This window comes from Acomys russatus, chromosome 29, assembly GCF_903995435.1.
Source record: "Acomys russatus chromosome 29, mAcoRus1.1, whole genome shotgun sequence".
NCBI lineage: Eukaryota > Metazoa > Chordata > Mammalia > Rodentia > Muridae > Acomys > Acomys russatus.
In genome coordinates this window covers 47,137,960-47,161,101 of record NC_067165.1, presented here as the reverse complement: position 1 = coordinate 47,161,101, position 23,142 = coordinate 47,137,960, and the positions used below count along the sequence as shown (strand labels likewise).

General features: G+C 52.3%; 1 protein-coding gene and 2 long non-coding RNA genes across 5 annotated transcripts; 1 reads left to right on the top strand and 2 right to left on the bottom strand.

Moving 5' to 3' along the window:
- The first annotated feature begins 72 nt into the window (after nucleotides 1–72).
- Nucleotides 73–23,142, top strand: LOC127211216 (ATPase family AAA domain-containing protein 3). 2 transcript variants are annotated; one of them, XM_051171040.1, is made up of 16 exons: nucleotides 73–312; nucleotides 5,595–5,671; nucleotides 6,799–6,900; nucleotides 7,214–7,273; nucleotides 8,058–8,127; nucleotides 9,314–9,479; nucleotides 9,938–10,007; nucleotides 11,450–11,605; nucleotides 12,063–12,119; nucleotides 12,273–12,398; nucleotides 12,487–12,611; nucleotides 13,310–13,361; nucleotides 13,722–13,792; nucleotides 16,049–16,163; nucleotides 17,292–17,400; nucleotides 22,447–23,142. In XM_051171040.1, the coding sequence occupies exons 1-15, from the start codon at nucleotides 111–113 to the stop codon at nucleotides 17,313–17,315; spliced, it is 1,473 nt and encodes a 490-aa protein (XP_051026997.1). In that variant the 5' UTR covers nucleotides 73–110; the 3' UTR covers nucleotides 17,316–17,400; nucleotides 22,447–23,142. The 2 variants fall into 2 exon arrangements, with proteins under 2 accessions (XP_051026997.1, XP_051026996.1); XM_051171039.1 differs by lacking the exons at nucleotides 17,292–17,400; nucleotides 22,447–23,142 and having other exon boundaries at nucleotides 16,049–16,228.
- Nucleotides 14,254–15,426, bottom strand: LOC127211231 (uncharacterized). 2 transcript variants are annotated; one of them, XR_007833418.1, is made up of 3 exons: nucleotides 15,333–15,426; nucleotides 15,010–15,099; nucleotides 14,254–14,396 (listed from the first exon to the last, which is right to left on the bottom strand). It is a non-coding gene; the product is annotated as an uncharacterized LOC127211231 (long non-coding RNA). The 2 variants fall into 2 exon arrangements; XR_007833417.1 differs by lacking the exon at nucleotides 15,333–15,426 and adding an exon at nucleotides 15,194–15,290.
- On the bottom strand, nucleotides 14,430–14,871 carry LOC127211232 (uncharacterized). The gene is made up of 3 exons (XR_007833419.1): nucleotides 14,818–14,871; nucleotides 14,536–14,584; nucleotides 14,430–14,490 (listed from the first exon to the last, which is right to left on the bottom strand). It is a non-coding gene; the product is annotated as an uncharacterized LOC127211232 (long non-coding RNA).

The window sequence follows — 23,142 nt, the reverse complement described above, 5'->3', positions numbered from 1 at the left end:
GCGCCTGCGCAGTTAGTCGCGCCCGCGGCGCGTGCAGGCTGCTAGTATAGCCCGCGAGTCGCGGCTGAGTCCCGGCCACCGAGGGCGCGCGGCGTCGCGCACCGAGCATCATGTCCTGGCTTTTCGGCATCAAGGGCCCCAAGGGCGAAGGCACAGGGCCTCCGCTGCCCCTGCCGCCCGCGCAGCCTGGGGCGGAGGGCGGCGGCGACCGTGGAGCGGGCGACCGGCAGTCGCCCAAGGACAAATGGAGCAACTTCGACCCGACCGGCCTGGAGCGTGCGGCCAAGGCGGCGCGCGAGTTGGAGCACTCGCGTGAGTGCGCGGGCCGGGCTTGGCGGGCCCCGGGAGGCACCGGCTGCTTTTGCGAGTGTTGGTCCTCCTGGTGTGCTCGCTTGTCTGTCTGCATCCCCACCTTTCAGGCGACCTGAACGGCCCTGCATCCCTGTGGCCGTAGCCGGCCCGCGTCTGGGAGACCCGGGTCCCGCTCCTCTCTGGCACTTGGCGGCTGTCAACGCGCAGGAGAGGCGCGGGTAGCGTGCGGCAGTGCCGGCCTTAGCCACTTCTGGGCTCTTGCTGCCTCCACGTGGTGCAGGCCAAAAACCGTGCCCAGATCAGGAGATCCAACGTTGTGGTGGTTTATAGTAAATCTCCCACCTAAGTAAGGGGAGCAGTTTTGAAAAGCGTTTGACTGTTAGCAAGAAGGTAGTAAGTAGATTTTTGTGTTTATTGCCCGATAATAGCATTCCACTGTGGACCGTGAGGAGGGGAGGGTGGCACGGTTGATCCTCTGTAGGCCAGATGTGAGCACTGACTGGACTTTCCCCATACGTGTCCTTTTTGCTTTGATGTTGACAGTTTGTGCCAAAATCTAATACAAGTTTTGGGCTTTGGGGTCAGGGTTTCTCTGTGTAGCCTTGGCTGTCCTAGGCTCTCTTTGTAGACCAGGCTGGCCTCGAACTCACAGAGATCTGCCTGCCTCTGCCTCCCGAGTGCTGGGATTACAGCTGTGCACCACCACGCCTAGGTTGTTGCTGTTTTAAGGACTGTATAGCCCTGGCCGGCACTGATGCAGACCAGGCTGGCAGAGAAATCACAGAGGTCCACCTGCCATTGCCCCCTGAGTGCTGGGATCGAAGGCTGTGTACGAGGACGTATGCGGTGGAGCTGTATGCAAAATAGAAATAATGCCACGCAGCAGATCCATGTGAGAGGGTTTATTAGGGAAGGGAATACAGAGTCTCTGGGGACACACCACGGGGGCATGGGAGGAATTCTCTTTTATAAGTCAACCTATTGCATTCGCAGAAAGTGCACGCATGGCTTAGGAGACCTGGATCCTGCTGGCTGGCGGTGACACGTTTCCATGGTGGCTTTGGGTGGCCTGTTTACTAGCATTCTTCACTTTTGGTTGTAAAAAATGAAGAGCCAGAAGAGGGGTGATGGTGAGGAGAGGCAGGATGGGTGAAGCCTTGCTCATCACGCTACTTCCTGCCGATCAGGGGCCTCTCACAGGGTGCAGCTGACCCTCACCATCAGTGCATGTCTGATTGTTAGGACCTGGCTCTGTGGTCATGGGCTAATAACCCTGTAAAAGCAACTGATTAAAGGGTTGATTAGAGATCTTTTGAGTCTGGTGTTGGAGTAATGTGGAGAAGTTAATAAAGTTAAGAACAGCAAGATCGGAAAGATGAGTGGGGGGGGTGGGGTTCGGACGGGTAAAGTCCATTTCCACAGGGCACTTAGAAGGCCAGGGGTTAGAAGCCGCGGGCTGTTCCCTTCGCTTTTGGAGATCTGCCTGAAGTCGCTGAGTCTTATCTTTCTCTTGGCCCTACTGGTTGACAGAAAAGCAGCATTCCTCTTGGAGAATGACAGAGACCACCCTTTTCAGCTGTAAGGAGGTCTAGTCCTCGTCGATTCTGGAGTACCACAGCAGCCAAAGAGTTGATTTGTCCCCGAAGAGTTAATATTGTCTGAGCCACTTGCTGAAGGTCCTGTACAAACTGAGAAGAAAGCTGATAATACAGGGCTAGCGAAGTGGCCAGTCCCTTCCGCTGTCCCAGTTCCGATACCCACAGTGATTCCTGCAACAGCCAGGAGGGGCGCAGTCTGAACTCTCTTATCATGTGGCTAGTGAGTCCACAGCTGGGATTGGTCGGGGCTCCTCTGCATGTGTTACCCCAGAATTGGGGGAGAGAAGCACCAGTGTGCCAGCAGGTAGACGATGGTATCCTGAGCACCACAAAGAATCAAGGTGTCGTGAGCAGTAGGGCACTGGGGCTAAGATGAAGTATCAAGGATTATGGTTTTGTTGCAGTCTAGGGAATTTAACGTTCCTACAGGACATGTCCCAGGTGCCTTGAAGCAGTTTGCCATGCCGAAGAAGGTGATAGGAGTTAGGGCAGTTGATGGATGGCGAGGTGAGATTATCTGACAGGATCGGGGGAAAGCTGTCAGTGGCAGTTCTGAGCTGGTCCTAGGAGGGACACACAGCCAGCAATCTGCAAAAGCAGCCAGGCTGAGTGATGTTAAGGAGCTTGTAGGCCCTAGGTCAGAGTCTGGAATAAGAGACTGAAATGACAGTTTTGTATTGTTCGGGAGGGGGGCATGTCAGGCAGTGACCTTGGAGGAGTGATTAATCACTTTCTCCACCTTCTTCTCTATGTCGTAAGTCTGGGTGATTGGGACATATTTTCTCTGGATATGACTTGTGCCTATTGTGAGTTCAACTGTGTAGCTGCGGTAGAGTTTACCAGTGATGCCAGTTTCCCACCTGGGATCCCATGGGTCCTGAATGTAGAAGAGAGTCTTCCTATAAAGGTGAAGGGGTGTCTTCTGTGCTGGTGTGTGGATCCAGCATGACCCATAGGGCAGCAGCCCCCATAAGTGTCTGGTCCTTTCCTGCAGCGGCTCTCTGTTTGGCCAAAGAAGAAGCGAACAAAAATTCTATCAAATAAGAGCAAGGGATAGATGTGGGTGTGATTGCGATTTCAACCGGCTTCTGTCAGCAATTCCTGACCCTATTTGGAGAGACTGTTATGAATGAGGGTTTTTTGAACATCGAAGCTCCAAATATAAGGGCTGCCCTGGACAGAAATAGACAAGACGGGAGGAGGGAAAACACATGTCCAATCCAGTGGAGTCGGACACGGCTGCTACAGCGAGACTTCGTTCTTCCAGAGTAGCACGCAGGGCGCTTGCTCTTGACGTCCTCTGGAGCTTTAGGGAGCAGGGTCCTGTTGGCATTGATATGTAGGAAGGTGCTTGACGGGAGGAAGGTGAATCCAGTGTGGGACGCCTTCCAGTTTAGCAGCTGTGGGAGTCACAAGAATTAGGGGAAAGAGTCGAGGGGCGTTGATCTGGAGGAGAGAGAAGGGTCTGATCTCCAGTGTTGACAGAAGGAGACAGGTCAGTGTGTGGGCGTGGAAATGGTGGTCAGACACACCTCTTGGCTAGTCCCACTACTACAGGCTGTTGCAGATTATGGGGAGCCGGTCTAGCCCTTTGGTGCATCCTGACTACGCTTGCTTGCAATGGCTCTCCAGGGCCCTGCACTGGCAGCCTTGGAGCGTGTGCACAGAACATTCAGTGCCTTGGCCTTTACGACGTCTTAGCAGAGCTCTCTTTCTGGGCCAGCAGCGCCTTCTATGAGTTCTACATGCCCAACTGTACCCATCTCTTGTAGGGGAGTCTCAGGTGGGCACTAAGCCTGTTGTGTCTTTCACAAGAAAGTGGACTCAGAGACGTTAGCTCAGCTTACCAAAGCCACATGAGGGTTAAACAGTGGAGCTGGGATTTGGCGCAGCTTGTTGGACTGTGACACCTCTGTTCCTCTCCTGTGCTGACATGAGGCTCCAAGGGGTATTGCTGTCCCCAGCCCTTTCCTGTCAGACACAGTGTCAAGAGGGTCCCCATAGTCTGCTCAACACTTGGGCTCAAAGCTTTATTGTTTGAGTTGGTGTAGGGCTGTGCCTTCCTGCTCTCTCTCCTAAGGCCATTGAAGACCAGGAGTCTAGGAGGGGATTGGCTTGGAAAGACTTTCCCTGAGCTCTGACATTGTTGTCCATTGGTGGAGTTCATGCAGAATTGCACGTTCTGCTGAGCCATGTGCCATGCTCATCTAAGCCTGTGAAATGTTCTAACTGTGTTGCCTCCTGCCTGAGGCCACGCCCCCTCCAGGTGCTCGGGCCACTAACAGATACAAGGTTTGGGTTAATGATATGCTTGTTACATTCGACAGTAACATGAGGAAGTTGCCACTGACCTGAAGACTTCAGAGACATAAGAAAAGCCATGGGATCAGAATGTAGGGGTTAAAACAGCAAGCCAGGGACCTTGTCATATTAAGTGAGGGCTTCTTGGTGATCTTCTTCCCACGGTTTTCTGTGGTAAGGAATTTTTACAATAAGGTATCAGTAATGGAAAATTATCATGTAAAAATCTGGAGGCCTGATGCTTAGGCCTCTTTGGAGTGTACTAGAAGTAAAGGTTTCCCCACTATAAGTATTGAAAACATGAGTGCCATCTGACACACAAAACACAGAAGATATTTATACCCAGGGTGCATTGTCTGGGGTCTGATTCTCACTCATCCTTTTGTGCCTGTATGTTTTACATCATTCATGGTTACAGATGTAGACACCAGAAGGGGCTCTGCCTCTCCTTCCTCCCTTCCTTTCTTTCTTTTCCTTGTTTTTTGAGACAGGGTTTCTCTGTGTAGCCTTGCCTGTCCTGGACTCACTTTGTAGACAAGGCTGGCCTCAGACTCAGGGATCCACCTGCCTCTGCCTCCCGAGTGCTGGGACTAAAGGTGTGCGCCTCCCCGTCCAGCTCAAGCTCTGCTTTTCCAGTGGGAAGGTGCTGACATGTTATTGTTCCACAGCCGCGTACTGATGAGCGTGTGGCTGTCTTACTGGTGGAGCTCTTGGCACTGTGATGTCCGCTGGACCCTGAGCTCTTACGCTCTCACACGTTCTCCTCTCCCCCTTGCCAACGTCTCATGTATACCAGGCTAGCCCCAAGCTCACTGTGCAGCTGAGGATGGCTTTGAGCTCCTGATCTCTGGCTTCCACCTTCAGAATCCTAGGGTTATGGGCATGCATACTAGGCCTGATTGTGTGTGGGGCTGTTCGCATGCTGGGCAAGCTCTGTAGCGACTAGGCTGTATTACCCAAACTCACCAGGCTGTCTGCTGGAGATGGAGCAGCAGCTCTGAGAGGGGCGGTTCTTGTTCTGGGACGGGTAGGCGAGTGAGGCAGGCTGAGAAGGCAACACACACGCTTCAAGATTGAGTGTTGTGCCGGGAGTGGTGGCACACGCCTTTAATCCCAGCACTCGGGAGGCAGAGGCAGGCGGATCGCTGTGAGTTCGAGGCCAGCCTGGTCTACAAAGTGAGTCCAGGATGGCCAAGGCTACACAGAGAAAACCCTGTCTCGAAAAACCAAAAAAAAAAAAAAAAAAAAAAAAAAAAAAAAGATTGAGTGTTGTGGTTTCTCAGAAAGACCCTTGGCATGAGTGAGAGCTTCCATCTTTAGCCATGCAGATAGTCCATTGGCAGCATGCTAATACCCTCTCTCCTATGTTCCTCTTCTCTGCAGGCCATGCCAAGGACGCACTGAGTCTTGCACAGATGCAGGAGCAGACATTGCAGCTGGAACAACAGTCTAAGCTCAAGGTGAATTGTGGGCTGGTGCCACGATGTGTGAGAGAACCGGTACACAGGGCAGACTATGGACGTGGTCTCCATTCTGTGAACAGGGGCAGGAGGCTGAGCACATGGCTGTGACCCTGAGTAAAGGGACGTGAGAGGAGAGTGTAGGTGAGGAGTCTCTGGACCTCTTCACGGCCGGGGATCTTTCTTGAAATTCTTTGTTTTATGTTTGTTTTTGTTGGTTTGACATAGGGCTTTTCTTTTGTTTCTGTTTTTGGATACAGGGTTCCTCTGTGTTGCCCTGGCTGTCCTGGAACTCTCCCTGTAGACCAGTCTGGCCTGGAACTCCTAAAGATCCGCCTGCCTCTGCCTCCCGAGTGCTGGGACTACAGGCGTGCGCCACCACTGCCTGGGCTCTGCCTCAGCCTCTGAAGTGCTAGGATTACAGGCACAGGCCACCTTGGCTGATTTTTACTGTGTTTCTCTGTACTCAGAAGAACTTGGGTACAAGCTGGGCTTGGAGCTGGGCTTGTTCACACAAGCCTTAGTCCCGGCACTCGGGGGGAGGAGCAGGTAGATCTCCACGGTCCCAGACAGCCTGGCTACAGAGAAAGGTTCAGGGCTACACAGAAGAAACCTTGCCTTAAAAAGTAAACAAGAACAGCCAGGCGTGGTGGCACACGCCTTTAGTCCCGGCACTCGGGAGACAGAGGTGGGCAGATAGATGTGAGTTTGAGGCCAGCCTGGTCTACAAAGTTATTCTAGGACAGCCAAGCCTACACAAATAAACCCTGTTTTGAAAAACCAAACAACGAAATAAACAAGAACTACCCTTGATGCCAGAGTTTTCAGTGAGCATAGCTCAGGCCGTCCTTAGTCCTTGTCTGTTGTGCAGCACAGTTGCAGCGTGAGCTCAGGGTAAGGGAGTAACATCCTGATCTGTCTGGGCCTGGTCTTGTCCATCTGCCTAGGCCTGTGAGCCCACTTGGGGGTTTATGGGTTCTGTGCAGGCTGTTTTTCAGAAGTGCCTTGTGCCTTCCCCTAGTCTGCTGCATAGAGCGGCTGGCATGGCCTTTGATGCTGCCGTTTTGTAGTCTGCAGCACCATGGAATGATGTGTGAGTGTGAGACTTACACAGGTCTGTTCTGCAGGAGTACGAAGCTGCTGTGGAGCAGCTGAAGAGTGAGCAGATCCGAGTTCAAGCCGAGGAGAGGAGGAAAACCCTGAGTGAAGAGACACGGCAACACCAGGCCGTAAGTGCACAGGAGACCTGGGGCAATAGCAGTGGGGGCGGGGCATTGAGATGCCACTGGGGTCTGTTGGTTACTGACTGGCTGAGGGTTTGCTAGGTGGTGGTTGTACTGAGACCTGGATCACTGTTGTAAAAATAACCCCAAGGCCCACAGACTGCTTGGCATAGAGCCATTTGCACCTGCATGATTATGGGCGCTCCTCTGCAGTTCACCTCAGCAGCCATTCTTGGGTGGTAGCTCCAGATCATGTTCTCTTTACCTTCTAGTGGCTTCTGCAGCCAGAGTGTGTCTTTACCTCTGTCTTCTTCCCCAGAGGGCTCAGTACCAGGATAAGCTAGCTCGGCAACGCTATGAGGACCAGCTGAAGCAACAGGTAAGCAAGGCATTCTCTGAGAGACATACACTGCCCTTGGCATAACAGGAGACTATGCAGCTGAGTTCCTGGGCAAGAGTACAAGCGTTGCTGATCCTGGACTAATTTTTTCAGACATTGGTAGGCCCTGGCATGTTCATACTCACGGGCCTGTGGACACGTTGGATGTGCCAAGACACACACCTAAATGCAGAGACATGCTGGACATCAGATGTGTGTGTAGACATGTCCAAGCACATACCAGCCCATGCACATAACCTCTTATGCTTCCACAGCAGAGGCGGGTTTTTTAGTTACCGTTGAGAGTTCTTGCTAGATAGGCACCTGTCTAATCAGCAAGGTCAGTGAATGCTGGAGGACAGCCCAGTCCTTAGGTGAGTCCTTATATGTCCCTGGGCAAAGCCTGGATAGGCCTCCTTCGATCCCTGCTGGCTCCCTGCTGTGGGAGCTCAGCAGCCTCAGGTGCATGCTCACTAGGGCATCATAGCTTTAATCTCAGTGGGCAACGATCAGAACTCTGTAAGAACCATGGCGAACCCTGGTGAAGCAGCTGTAAAGGCTGCTTCTGCCCGAGCAGATGGGGCAGCTCTGAAGCCAGGCCCTTAATGTCTGAATGTCCTGGCTCTACATCTGCATTGGAGTGTACCAGCTAGAGCCCCAAGAAAATTGGGGTTCCTCAGGTGGGCAGAAGCATTCCTGACTCAGAGCAGCTGCAAGTTGTTGCTTGGTTTAGGTTGTCTTTCTGCTTTTTAAAAAGCCTTTTACCTTTCCTGTGACTTCTCAGCAACTTCTGAATGAAGAGAATTTAAGGAAACAAGAGGAATCTGTGCAGAAGCAGGAGGCCATGCGGCGAGGTAGGGGTCCCCAAAGGATGGGTGGCTTTGGTGGGCATCCTAACCTTAAGAAATGCGTCCACAAGCCAAGCACAGTGGCGCACTCCTATAACCCCCCGCAACTCGGGAGACAGAGGCAGGTGAGTCAGTCTGAGTTTGAGGCCAGCCTGGTCTACAAAGTGAGTCCAGGACAGCCAGGGCTACACAGAGAAACCCTGTCTTGAAAAATAAAAAAATAATGACTACAAAAAAAAGAAGAAAAAGAAGAAGAGTCAGAGAAGCCACCACAGAGGCTCCCTGAGATCCCAGCCGAGGACTGCACCCACTGCTGCAGCGTGTGCTGTCACCTCAGGCCCCTCTGGATGGCTCGGTTCCGAAGAGCTCACTCTCAGCAGCCAGGCCCTCGAATAGCGAGTTCTGGGGCTAGTTGATCTGGATAGGAGAGTGGTCTGTGTAGCTGCTGTGGTAGAACTTCATTCATCATTGGGCCAACCTGTCAGTTTACACATGTGTGTCCCAGTTCAAAGAACATTTTGTTTCCAGGAGTCTGTCAGGAAGGGTTTGAGGCAATTTGTTGGTGTCATTGTGCAGTGACAGTTCATTGCTTGGTGTTTCGCTCTTTTTTTTTTTTTTTTTTTTTTTTGGAGACAGGGTTTCTTTCTTTCTTTTCCCAGAGCTGAGGACTAAACCCAGGGCCTTGCGCTTGCTAGGCAAGCGCTCTACCACTGAGCTAAATCCCCAACCCCTTGAGTCAGGGTTTCTCTGTGTACCCTTGGCTGTACTGGAACTTGCTTTGTACACCAGGCTGGCCTGGAACTCAGAGATCTGCCTGCCTCTGCCTCCCATGTGCTGGGATTAAAAGTATGCACCACCACTGCCCAGCAGTGTTTAGTTCTTATTGCTGACAAAAAGGCACATGTTATTGCATCTTATGCCTTTTCTGCTATTTTCAGTATAAGTCGGCTTCTGTTTTGCTTACCCAGATTTTTGTTTGTTTTTAAAATATGTCCTCCTAAAGGTGGTCCGGGCCATTTAAGTGCCCTCGATCTGCTAGGTGGGCTTGCTCTGCAGTCAGGGTTGTTTACTATGACCCTGTCCTGGCCCTGACTCATGCAGCATTAAAGTGTGTGTGCACATGTCAGAAGTGTGGGCGAGGGCAGGCACAGCATGGGCTCAAGACCACTGTGCTCGCCTTCTCCTGCGGCAGCAACTGTGGAGCGAGAGATGGAGCTGCGACATAAGAACGAGATGCTGCGTGTGGAAGCTGAGGCCCGAGCCCGGGCCAAGGCTGACCGAGAGAATGCTGACATCATCCGGGAACAGATTCGCCTCAGGGCTGCTGAACACCGCCAGACTGTCCTGGAGTCTATCAGGTAAGGACACAGCCAAAGCCTAGTGCCTGTGTCCAGCCAAGCTGGTGAGTCACTGGTCACTACAGGGGAAGCCTTCTTCATCCACAGTCCTGAGTCAGCTCTTTAGCACCCCCACCTCAGCAGACTTGTCTTTTAAGACTGACCAAAGAGCCTTAAAGGGCCTCATTAGTTCCTTTCTTTCTTTAATTTCTTGCTTTTTTTTTTAAAGATTTATTTATTATTGAATACAGTGTTCCATCTGCATGTACACCTGCACACCAGAAGAGGGCACCAGATCTCATTATAGATGGCTGTGAGCCTCCACGTAGTTGCTGGGAATTGAACTCAAGACCTCTGGAAGAGGAGTCAGTGCTCTTAACCTCTGAGCCATCTCTCCAGCCCCTTGATTAGTTTCTTTTCTTTGACCTTCTCCAGCCATGTGTCTCACCTAGAAAGTCATGTGGCTTTTCCCCATGCAGGACAGCTGGCACCTTGTTTGGTGAAGGATTCCGTGCCTTTGTTACAGACTGGGACAAAGTGACAGCTACGGTATGTACTACCCTGTGTTCCTAGGGGTGAGCCTAGTGGGCAGCTCTGGGGCACAGCCTCCAGGGTCTTCCCTGTAAGGGTTAGTCCTGTTCCCTGCTGGCTTTGGGGATACCTGGTATTTTGCAGATATACTCAGCACTAGTGGGCACCACAGACCAGGCACAGGAGCTGCAACAATTGTCTTTAAGAACCACAGTAAGGAAGGGGCCGGGCGTGGTGGCGCACGCTTTAATCCTAGCACTCGGGAGGCAGAGGCAGGCGGATCACTGTGAGTTCGAGGCCAGCCTGGTCTACAAAGTGAGTCTAGGTCAGCCAAGGCTACACAAAGAAACCCTGTCTCGAAAAACCAAAGCAAAACAAAACCATAGTGAGAAATAAACAAATAAACGAATGAATGAGCCATAGTGAGACATGATAGAGTATTTGAGCTAGGAGGTTGTCAGACAGTTCAGTCTTGTCTTAATCCATTTTATGTTGCTCTAACAAGGTACCCAAAGCTGATTAACTTAGAAAGCAAGAAGGAGATGTAATATGAATAAATTAATTATATATATATAAATAAATAAAGCAAGAAGGTTTATCTGGTGTTGGAAGTCATAGTGTTGCCATGACTTTTGAAGGTTGTACAAACCCTGCAGCATTTCATGAGACCATGTGCTCAACACATCTTTGAGTGACAAATCACACTTAGGTGTGGCAGTGGCAGTGCACCTTGAGGCTCAAACTTCTAACCCTTGCCCAGATGGAGGAAGGGGCCAGAGCTCACTTTCCGGTGTCCTTGGGGGAATGTAGGGATAACTTTTTATCTGGCTTTTTTCTTTTTTTCTTTTTCTTTTCTAGACTGGCTCTCTCTATTATGTAGCTCTGACTATGTAGCCCTGGCTGCCCTAGAAATTACAATGTAGACCAGGCTGTCCTCAGACTCACCAAAATCCATCTGCCTTTACCTCTTCCGTGCTGGGATTAAAAGTGTTTGCCAGCATGCCTGGCTATCTGGCATTTTTGGTAGTGGATGTCCAGCCCACTCCTCGACTCCATGAGGCAGGAGGTGGCCTGCAGAGCAGGAGATGGGCTCTGACATCTGCAGTTCTTCAGGGTGTCACGGGCTGTTCATGCTGCGTGCAGACGTGATGTGCTAAGGGGGAGCACTGAAAGCACAGTGCTTTTTATTGCTCAGGGTGCTGAGGGTGGCTTTTAAAGGTGTTCATGGTTTGTGGTTAGCATTGTTTTCCCAGAATGAAGCTTAACTTTTTCAGTGGTAGGAAAACAGTGTGATGTGAGAGTGCTAATGCTGTGCCTTCGCTGTCGCCTGAAGTATGCAAGTGAGACTGCGGCTCCAGCCAGGGTCCAGCACGGGCCACCCTGAGACCTTAGCTGTTTCCGGGGCACAGGATGACCTGTGTGGCAGAGGTGCATTGTAGACTGCTGTTTTTCTGTCCCAGGTGGCTGGATTGACACTACTAGCTGTTGGACTCTATTCTGCCAAGAATGCTACTGCAGTTGCTGGTCGGTATGTTGAGGCCCGCTTGGGAAAGCCGTCCCTGGTGAGGGAGACCTCCCGCATCTCAGTGCTGGAGGCATTGAGGCATCCCATCCAGGTATGGCCACAGTAAGACTCAGCCGTTCCACACCCTTGCCAGGTTTCTTCCTCTATCACAAGCAAGTCCTGTCCTCTCCCTTTTACACAAATCATGGTTGCCTTCTCCTTGGTGCCGGCATGGGTGTTTTCTCATGACTGTGTTACCTGATTGCATGGCTGCCCTTGGGTATGCTTTAGCACTTCATGGTCCGAGCTCGGGGTCTGTCCTGGTGTAGAAGGTGTGGGTTAGGGTAGGCTGAGCTGCTCTCTGCTCTCTCGGACAGGCCTGTTCTCTGTGATGGCTGCAGCTGGGTCTTCAGATAATCAGTGCTTGCGAAGATAAAAATATATAGTACAGAGCTGATAAGCCACCCAGTCCCACGACAGACACTGTTTCTCCAGTTTGACACTGGGATCTTGAACTCTGTGCTTGACTGTACCTCTGTGCCCTACCAACTGTGATGTGCCCCCCACAGGTCAGCAGGCGGCTGCTCAGCAGACCGCAGGATGCTCTGGAGGGCGTCATCCTTAGTGTGAGTTGCTGTGGCCACTGTGGTTTTTTGGGAAGCCCTGTGGGCCCCGGGGAAGGGAGTTGAGCTGCTGTGCTTGTGTGGCCTTTGTGCTTGTGGCTTTGGGGTCCTTCCTCTCCGGAGGCCAGGCTCCCCAAAGCTCATCTTGCTCTGCAGCCTGGCCTGGAGGCACGGGTACGCGACATTGCCATTGCGACAAGAAACACCAAGAGGAACAAAAGCCTGTACAGGAATGTTCTGATGTACGGGCCACCAGGGACTGGCAAGACACTGTTTGCCAAGGTAAAAATACCTGACTGTGAAGGTAGGACTGGGCTCTGCTAGGCAGTTGTTATAACGTCTGCTCTGTTTCCCCACCACTCCCAACCAGAAACTCGCACTGCATTCGGGCATGGACTACGCCATCATGACCGGCGGGGACGTGGCCCCCATGGGGCGGGAGGGCGTGACTGCCATGCACAAGGTCTTCGACTGGGCGAGCACCAGCCGACGAGGGTGAGCCTGCAGTCCCCCACATAATACGTAGGTTGTAGCCCACCAGGTACCTAGCTAGGGCCCTGATGTCTCCCTACTGCCCTGTCCTTCAAGTTGCATGGGAGTCCATGGATGGGCTCTTCTGGAGACAGCTAGGGACGGGTGCTTATGCTGAAGGTCCGCTGGAGAAAATGTCTTCCTGAGGGTAGACATGAGGCTTCGAGTTCAGGGGTGCTGCCAGTCAGGTGTAATTACTGCCAGGAGCGAATGCCTAGCTCAAATGGGGGGGGGTGGACTAGGCCACCTTGACTCTGTTGAGCCCTCTGGACGTTGGTGAGAATGTCCCAGCAGCCCTTGCAGTATGGCATGAGCAGCTGTGTTGTCCCGCACATCGCTGCTATGCCTTGCTTTGTCCTCTCCTTTGAGGGCCACTTCTTCCCCGGCCTCACTCTGACATGGACTGGAAGCTTGAGTGACCTGTGGGTAGAAGGAGCATTCAGCCCAGCATTTGCCATCAGAGCTGCAGTTAGGGTTCTTGGAGCTGTGAGTTCTGTTTTAACTGGGTCAGCGTGTTAAGAATCCCTGACAGCAAGGCCTGTGCTCTGTGAGGCAGCTTCTCCTAGGGATATTGCACTGTACTTCTGTTGCTTCTGGGAGCTTCTGGATGTTGGTTGGTGGTATTCAAGCATCTCCTTGCCTGACCCCCCTCTGATTCACAGCCTCCTGCTCTTTGTGGATGAAGCAGATGCCTTCCTGCGGAAGCGAGCGACTGTGAGTGCTCTAGAACCCTATCCGTGGGAGTTGGTCAGAGCTGCTGCTGTAAGCAGTCTAGCAGAGAACCAGCCTAGAGGTTGCTGTGCCCTAGAGCACAGAGGGCTAAGGAGGCCTTTGTGCTGTGCAAGCCAAGGCTGCTGCTCAGTCTCTTTTCCGTCTAAGCTTGGAAGTGGGGTTGAAGCAGGGTTTGGAGATGCTAAGCATTCACGCTCACTAACCACACTGCCTGCAGTGATCCCAGTCAGCAGGGCTCCAGGGCCTGGCTGCACTTCAGGCTTGTGACCCTGCCTCTCCCTCCCGCCATGTACAAAACTGCTCCTCGGCCTGGAGACTGATGCCGAGTCTTTCTTTCTGTAGGAAAAGATAAGTGAAGACCTCAGGGCTACTCTGAACGCATTCCTCCACAGGACAGGACAGCATAGTAGTAAGTAAGTGAGTCCTGCCCCAGCCCTGTGCAGAGTACTTCCTGGCATTGTTACTCCTGGTCCTCACGAGAGAATTAATTGACGTACCATCTGCTGAGGGGCAAGGGCACAGTGCCTGGGAAACTGCCTTCGTGTTCCTACCTGGGGAGCCCTCTTGAAGGCCCATTTCAGAAACGCAGTATGAGACACGAGAAAGTTCTGGGTCAGACCCTGGACACACGGCCACCCCCAGTTTGAGCTTTATCTCCTGCCTCTGACACCCAGCTGTCCTTGTGGAGCTGAGCTGAGACTTTCCTGTGACCTGAAGATGCCCAGCACTGCTTTTGAGTCACCACCACCTGGGCCTGAGCCCAGAGTGTCTGCTCTTCCTGGGAGCACATCCCATATGTGTCACGTGTAGAAAGAATAGAGTCTTGGTCTTTATCTAGGACACTGGGACTGGGGTAGCATCTAGGCCTAACCCCAGTTTGAGCTATCTCCCAGGATTTTATCCAAAAGCCACTGACAGGGTCAGTGCCTGTGGTTAGACAGGTTTTTTTCTGCCACATCCCTCACCTGTTCTTAGCTTGCTCATCACCAGGGCAGAACCCAGCCCGCTAGTAAGTACCTGGCCGCCTATCACTGGGGTAGAACTCAGCCCGCTAGTAAGTACCTGGCTGTCTATCACTAGGGGAGAACCCAGCCTGCTAGTTAGTAAGTACCTGGCCGTCTATCACCAGGGGAGAACCCAGCCTGCTAGTAAGTACCTGGGCGCCTATCACTAGGGGAGAACCCAGCCCGCTAGTTAGTAAGTACCTGGCTGTCTATCACCAGGGGAGAACCCAGCCTGCTAGTAAGTACCTGGGCGCCTATCACTAGGGGAGAACCCAGCCCGCTAGTTAGTAAGTACCTGGCTGTCTATCACCAGGGGAGAACCCAGCCTGCTAGTAAGTACCTGGGTGCCTATCACTAGGGGAGAACCCAGCCCGCTAGTAAGTAAGTACCTGGCCGTCTATCACCAGGGGAGAACCCAGCCTGCTAGTAAGTACCTGGGCGCCTATCACTAGGGGAGAACCCAGCCCGCTAGTTAGTAAGTACCTGGCTGTCTATCACCAGGGGAGAACCCAGCCTGCTAGTAAGTACCTGGGTGCCTATCACTAGGGGAGAACCCAGCCCGCTAGTTAGTAAGTACCTGGCCGTCTATCACCAGGGGAGAACCCAGCCCGCTAGTTAGTAAGTACCTGGCCGTCTATCACCAGGGGAGAACCCAGCCTGCTAGTAAGTACCTGGGCGCCTATCACTAGGGGAGAACCCAGCCCGCTAGTAAGTACCTGGGCGCCTATCACTAGGGGAGAACCCAGCCCGCTAGTTAGTAAGTACCTGGCTGTCTATCACCAGGGGAGAACCCAGCCTGCTAGTAAGTACCTGGGCGCCTATCACTAGGGGAGAACCCAGCCCGCTAGTAAGTACCTGGACGCCTATCACTAGGGGAGAACCCAGCCCGCTAGTTAGTAAGTACCTGGCCGTCTATCACCAGGGTAGAACCCAGCCCGCTAGTAAGTACCTGGACGCCTATCACTAGGGGAGAACCCAGCCCGCTAGTAAGTACCTGGACGCCTATCACTAGGGGAGAACCCAGCCCGCTAGTAAGTACCTGGATGCCTATCACCAGGGTAGAACCCAGCTCGCTAGTAAGTACCTGGACGCCTATCACTAGGGGAGAACCCAGCCCGCTAGTAAGTACCTAGACGCCTATCACTAGGGGAGAACCCAGCCCGCTAGTAAGTACCTGGACGCCTATCACTAGGGGAGAACCCAGCCCGCTAGTAAGTACCTGGACGCCTATCACTAGGGGAGAACCCAGCCTGCTAGTAAGTACCTGGCCGTCCTGTTCATCACAAATATCTCCTTACATGCTGTGCCATGGCCTGGCCTAGGGCCATTGGAAAAAGGTGCTTTGAGGCCAAGAGTAGAACCTTAGGGTACTAGGCAACCTTGATCGTGATTGTACAAATGGGCCTGGTGGGCCTGGGTCTTCCTAGGGTGTCCTGAGTTAAAAAGCTGCCAAGGGCTAGAGGTACATCCAGTGATTGAACATTTGCCTAGCATGCTTGACTCTCTGGATTCAAACCCCATCTCTAAGGAAAAAAAAAAAAGGTTCAGGAAGGAGTGCCGCCAAGTTACATCCTGCTATACAGTTTACCTGAGGAGGCTTAAAGACCCTCTGCCCCTGATGACCTGTGATTGGACAAGCGCTCAGCATGCACTTTGTGGCTGCAGGTTCATGCTGGTCCTGGCCAGTAACCAGCCTGAGCAGTTTGACTGGGCCATCAATGATCGCATTGACGAGATGGTCTGCTTTGCCCTGCCACGGCGGGAGGAGCGCGAGCGCCTGGTGAGAATGTACTTTGACAAGTATGTCCTGAAGCCGGCCACGGAAGGGAAGCAGTAAGTGTCCAGCCGCACAGCGCTCATCTTCCTGGGGTTCAGAATGTGTGGGGTCACATTCTGTACATGTGTCCTGACAGGTGGTTCTGTCATGGGGACCTCCAGCCATTCCTGTCACTGCTTTTCACCTGAGGATAGCAGCAAGCCTGTCCCCACAGCCCATTCTCACAAACTGATTTTAAGTGCTGGGGTCACTGAGCCCTGGGTATCAAGAGAATGTGGCACCCTCTTAAGTTTACTCTGAGCCTCTTGTACCAGGCTTGGAAGCTGCTAATTACCACCCACAGCTGTTGATTGAGGGACATGGCTTTCTCCTGGCTAGTTGCACGCCCTAGTTCCACTCCTGGAAGCAGCTCGGCAGCCCTGTCCCGGACAGGATAGGGAGAAGCCACTGGATGCTTCTCTGATGAGGAGGCCTCAGTACTAGCATGGCCCCTCACTGCTATGTCTGGTATACTTCCTGGGCCTCCCACCAGCAGAGGCTGCTCTGCTTTCAGTGGTCTCCTGGGGCCCAGGCTCCGTGGCATCCAGACTCAACGTCCTGACCTGAATCCCTCCTGCCTGTTGCCTTTCACTGTTGGTCTGCTATTTCCTATGCGCCCAGCCCCCACCCCAGCCTCAGTTAGGGCGTGCAGCCTGTATTCATGTTTCTTGTATTCTGTGGCTTTTGTTGGATGTTAGTGTGGGTCTCTTCACTTAACTCTCCTTTTCCTTACCCGGAAATCTACCGGCCCTGTTAGCATTTCATCACTGGCTGAGTACTTAACTGTTCCTGCTATTCGGGTGCTGATATGTAGGTATAGGCTAGGCCCGGTGAGGAGAGCGGAGGCAGGCTGGGAGAATACAGCTCCACCTGCCAACCCTGCCTGCATCCAACCTGAGCCCGGAGGGGAGGCTGGGGTATCTGGCAGAGTTCACCTCATCCAACTAGGCCTGTGCAAAAAAGCCCACCACTGGTGCCCAGGTGGGGGCATGTGACAGAGTGTGATGTTGGGCAGCCTGGCTCCCCCATCTCCCCAGACCCCTTTGTGTAGAGCCATGGCAGCCCAGACCCACTTGGGAACTCTTCCTTCAGACGCTTGAAGGTGGCCCAGTTTGACTACGGAAAGAAATGCTCAGAGGTGGCCCAGCTAACAGAGGGAATGTCAGGCCGGGAGATTGCTCAGCTCGCTGTGGCATGGCAGGTAAGCTAAGATCTGAATTCATCAGTCTCCTCCCTCACAGGGACATCAAAGGAACATCAAAGGATGATCTAAGCATGGATAGGCATGTGGCCCTTGGTTCTGCCAAGACCCCCTCATGGGAGGATGGGGTTATACTGTCACTGGCACAGCATGTTCTGGAGCACTGTCGGTCTTAGGGGTAATGTCAGGGTACTAGGGCATATGTGTGAGGGTCTCTGGGCAAGTCCAGATCAGCAGATGTGTGCTTCATGCATGGATGTGCTTAGATATCTGACTTTTTAGGACAAGTTCATGATCAAGTTGAACAACGGGCAGGAATGGCCCTTCTGAGACTAGGCAAGAGTGTTGCCTACTTTTTAAACTCTTTTATTTGGGGTTCCTTAATACCTCTACCTTCCTTCTAGCATGCCCCCAACCCCAGTTAGGAGAGAAAGAAGATTGGAAGGGAAGGGGGACATAGACCTTTTTAGACTTAGTTCTGGCTGCTTAGGGTCACCGGGTTCTTTGGGAAAATACCAATCAGGGTATCCAACAGTCCAGCAACAGCGACAGCAAGTGCAGCAGGGCCAACACTCAGCCTCTGCCTCCTTCATCCTTTTCATCAAAGCCCCATCCTCTCCCTGGGCTCTTGTACTTATATTCCCCCGGAGTCCTCAGAGTTCTATTAACTCCAGCTGGCAAAGGTCACGCCCTCTCTGAGCTGCACAAGACTTACCAGCTGGCATAGACCACGCCCCACATGAGGCAGTTATCAGCTGTGGGCAAACTAAAGCAGCCCAGTATCCTACACTTGGGATTAAAACAAAAACATGTTTACATAACATAAACCAAAACTTCCACTACAAGGCACCGAGGGCACATAGTGGCTTTTTGTTTTGTTTCGTTTTTGTCTAACAGCCATGGCTTTATAGGCCAGGCTGTCCTCAAACTCACAGAGATCTGCTTGCCTCTGCCTCCTGAGTTCCTAACCCTAAAGACATGCACCACTACCACCCGGCAGCCGGGAACTCCCACAGCAGGGCCAGGGCAGTTTAGGATTGTTAGCCCCCGATGTTGTAAAGAGAAGCCATAGTGATGGGATGGAGGGTGCCAGCTGTGACCAGACAACTGCGTTGGCAGTGCTTCTCTGGGTGTGCATGGGCCGGTCCTGTTTGGGTTTGGCCTTTGTGGCCTAGGTACACTAAGGATGTTATTGGTCTAGCCTAGCTAGCCCAGCTGCTAAACAGCTCACATTGAGGATATTACCCTCCTCTGGCCAGCCAAGGACTCTGGTTGTCCCTGCTTGGGGTCTGTTTCCATGACGATGGTGGAGTACAGGGAGGTCAGCGCAGTGCAGGTGGGTTGTCTTCCTACAGTTCTGGAGGCTGAAGTACAAAGGTCAAGGGCCAGCACAGTCAGCTCCTGAAGGGGACTTTCCTGGTAATAGAGGCCGGGGTCTTGCTGGGTTTGGTGCATGAGTTCCAAGGGCCAGGGACCCTTTCCGTACTGCTCTGAAGGGTGATCTCTAAATCTACTCCCTTTGAGGATGTCAGGCTTTTGGCCTGTTAAACGTTATGGGTGATACACTGAGCTCCACCAAGACAGCTCATCTCTCTGCTTAGTGCATTGTCAGAGTAGTGAGGGAGAGCTGAGGTGCTTCCTGAGGATCCTGCAGGCAAGTTGGTCAGAGTGACTAAGGCAGGGTCACCTAGGCTGTTCATAGGAGAGACAGAGCTACCCAGGTGCTGCCAGTTGAGCAGTACCACAGACCTGGATGGTGGTGTTGGCACTTACCGTGTCGCCCACGGGACGTCTGCACATCACACAGGCCCTCCTGGCTCTGCAGCCTCTGTCTTCCATGCATCTCAGGCTAACACAGGTTCCTGCTTTGCCATCCTCCCTTCTAGGAATTTGCTGTGCTCAGACACACACAGACCAACCACTTAAACATCGCGTGTACTATCTTAGCCATCTCTGTGAAGCTGCCTTACACTAGAACACGCCGGCCTTGAGCTCACAGAGATCCACTTGCTTCTGCTTCCCCAGCACTGGGATTAAAGGCGTGCGCCACCATGCCTGTTATCTTTTTTTTTTTAAGATTTTATTTAAAAAAAAAAAAAAGACTTTATTTATTTTATGTATATGAGTGCTCTATTTGCATGTACACCTTCAGGCCAGAAGAGGGCATCAGATCCCAGTATAAATAGTTGTGAGCCACCATGTGGTTGCTGGGAAGTGAACTAAGGACCTTTGGAAGAGCTACCAGCGCTCTTAACAGCTGAGCCATCTCTCCAGCCCCACCTGTTGTCATGTGTGTGTGTGTGTGTGTGTGTGTGTGTGTGTGTGTGTGTGTGTGTGTGCGCGCGCGCGCATGCTCTGCATACCATGTGAGAGTCTGTTAACCTGCAGAAATCAGGAAAGGGTGTCAGAGCCCCTGGAACTGGAATTACAGATGAGGTTGTGGTCCACCATTGTGGGTGTTGTGACTTGACCCTGGGTCCTTTGGAATAGTATCCAGTGTTCCTAACTCTGCCCGCTCCTTCACCCTGGAAGTTGTGGAGTTCTTGTTCTTGAATTGTAAGAGCTCCTCTCCTCACATAGTGTAGCTATTAACCTCTTACCAAGTGTTTCTTCCACTGGGTAGATTGTCTTTTTATTCTGTTGGTAATATTCTTTTTTGATTGTTGTCCTGAAATTTGTTATTTGACCAGGCCCGCCACAAATTCATAGAGAACTGTCTGCCTCTGGCTTGTGTACAAACTTTTACATTTTTTGTGGAGTCTGATTTATCTGTTTTTTCTTTTTGTTGTCTTTAATGTCATTTTAAGAAACCACTGCCAGGGGTGCAGTGGGGATGTGGGGAGGCAGGTGATGGTCATGTCTGCCTAGCATGCACAGCCCTGGGCTTAATCCCCAGTATCATAAAAGACAGATACTGAGGTGGTTTCATGGTATACAGTTGAGAGAGTGCTTTGTTGAGATATTGTCTCGTTTTGTAGCCCAGGCTGGCTTTGAATGCTCTTAAATTCTCCTGCCTCAGCCTCCCAGTATGGTGATTACAGACATGTTCCAGCAGACTGGCCTTAGGCTTTTTTTGTCTTATTTGAGACAGGTTTCACGAACTGGGCTGGCCTGTAGCTTTCAGTGCTTACACATCAGGGTCTGATCAAGGCCTTTGCAGCCGTGTGCACCAGGACTCTGGGCTGGAAGTTCAATGCTGGCTGCCTCTGGCTTTGATGTCAGGGTGAGGGTGATAGTGCACAGCCTGCTGGATGGTGCTGACGGAGGGTCAAGAATAATTCTTGAAATGTTGTAATACTTGTTTTTGTGTGTATGTGTGAGTGCCTGAGTATCTTTATGTGCGTTACATGCATGCCTGGTGTCTTCTAAGGCTACAAGAGGACATGAGGTGGGGAGTGATGGGACACACCTTTAGTTCCAGCAGAGGCAGAAGCAGGCAAATCTCTAAGGCTTTACAGCCAGCCTAGTCTACATAGCAAGTTCTGAGCCAGCCAGAGTTATAGAGAGAGATATTATCTCAAAACAGAAAAGAGTACATTGGCTTCCCTGGAGTTACAGGCAGTTGGGAGCCACCCAGTGTTGGTGCTAGGGACTGAACCTGGGTCTTCTGGAAGAGCAGCAAATACTTTTAACTCCCGAACACTCTTTACTCATTTTTGAGCTGGGGTCTTACTATGTTGCTCAGCCTGGCCTTGAGTTTCATTTACAGTCAAGCAGTCTTGCCTCAGTTTCATGAGTAGCTGGGACTGTAGGCATACCTACTTAAACTTAAAACATTTGAATAGTTTTGGATTTACAGAAGAGCTGCAAGATAGAGCAGAGGTGCCCATCCGTGCTCTTGTCTCGGCAGGCTGTGAATGTTGGTCTGTTTCATAGCATTGTTTGCACACGCGCGCGCGCATGTGCGTACACACACACACACACACACACACACGCACGCACGCATGCACCTTGGCTTGCTTGTAGCCCAGGCTCCAGCCACGAGTCTGTCCTTCTGTGCTTTTCCTGACCTCAGTTACTAGGCTGACTGGGTGAGCTGTCCTGTTGGGTCCTTTGTAAGGTGTAGCCACTTAGAGCTGTCGCCCTGTCCATCCATTCAGGGCTCCAGTGCAGGCACCTACCTTGCTTTTGGCCTTGGGTGAACTCCAGCTGGGAGAGGTATCTGTGGCTTCCAGCCACCTCTCAAATTTGGTGGTCTAGCTCTAGGGTCATCTTCCTCCCCAGTGAATCCGTACAGGGTAGTGGACCGTAGGTACATTGTTCCTGGTATCCTGCTTACCCAGAAGATGCCCATTATGGTCACCTCCTCGTAGGTGATGGTGTCCTGGCAGAACTGTCACCTGACTGCATGCTGTCTGTCCCTTTAGGGCAGGGCCTGGTTCCCTCCTGGGCAGTGTCTGTGAGGATCCCTTTGCTCATCTTCAGTGTTTTCTACACCTTGCACTGATGCCTTTTGGAACATGATCTGCTTCCAGCAGAAAACCAGCAGGAGTGTGAGCCCTGTGGGCCCTGCCGCCTTATAGTGCCACATGGCACAACTTGACCACTTCAGCTCCTGCTGGCTGGTCCTGGAGTGCCATCCTCAGGGAGGATAAGGAAGTGCAGGGCCATGGTCAGACAGTGGGAGGAGGGCAGGTATCCAGAGAGTACCACTGGCTCTGATTAAAGGGCCCTTGTGCTAGTATCACACACCCTGAGGGCGGGGGCCTGGTGGCTGCAAAGTATGCAGCGGCATAACCTGACCTGAGGCGTTCGCTATGTGAGCTGGTGTTGCCTGAGCTAGGAAACGGAGCCAGAGTCACATAGGGCCTGTGAGGTTCTGCGTGTGTCCTGCTCAGAGGGAGTTGCCTACGTGTGTGGAGGGGAACAGCTCGGGTCAATCATTGAGAGACTCAACAGAAGCAGCACTGGGCCTGTGGACCCAGTACTAAGCTCAGGCACGCCCACTGTGCTAGTGCCTGAGGAGGCCTCTGGGGCCAGATTGAGAGCCTTGGGCCTCTCTGTGTAAGCAGCCAACCTCTCCTTCTGTGCCCTCTTTCCTACCAGGCTATGGCATATGCCTCTGAGGATGGCGTCCTCACGGAGGCCATGATGGATGCACGTGTGCAGGATGCTGTTCAGCAACACCAACAGAAGATGCAGTGGCTTAAAGTAGAGAGACCTGATGCTGAGGCCAGCAAGCCAGTGTTTCCTTGACTCCTCAGCTGCTGAGCCAGACCTGGACACCGTGTACACCTGCCCGGGGATGCCAGTCTCTGTGACTGCACTATTCCTCCCTCTGTCCCTGTCCTCTTTGGACTCTGTAAGAGACCAGCAGTGCCCTGAATGCCTCTGCCCAGCTGTGGGATGCTGGTGGTGTCTGTTTCTCATGGGCGCTGGCAGAGGAAGGCATACATACTGCGTTCCTGCACCCCAGTACATGGTGAGACATGTCTACAAACCTACATCAGAGAAGAGAGAAAGCAGAGTGCTGGCACCATAAGCCGGTGGCTATGCCAGCAGCACAGGGCCTGCAGGGACCAGACTAAAGGCAGGAGGGGCCTCTGCTTCCTGGGCATTGCTCTTGCCATGCGTACATCTGTGCCAAGAACTGGCCCAGTCCTTACTTGGTAGGGTGGGTCTGGTGCTAGACAGCCCATGGCTAGTGGCACCCAGGCTTCAGAGCTGCTGCCTTCCCCTGGGCTCAGTCTGGGTCGTTTAAATCCAGAACCTAATAAAACTGTGACTGATTTGCAGTTTGTG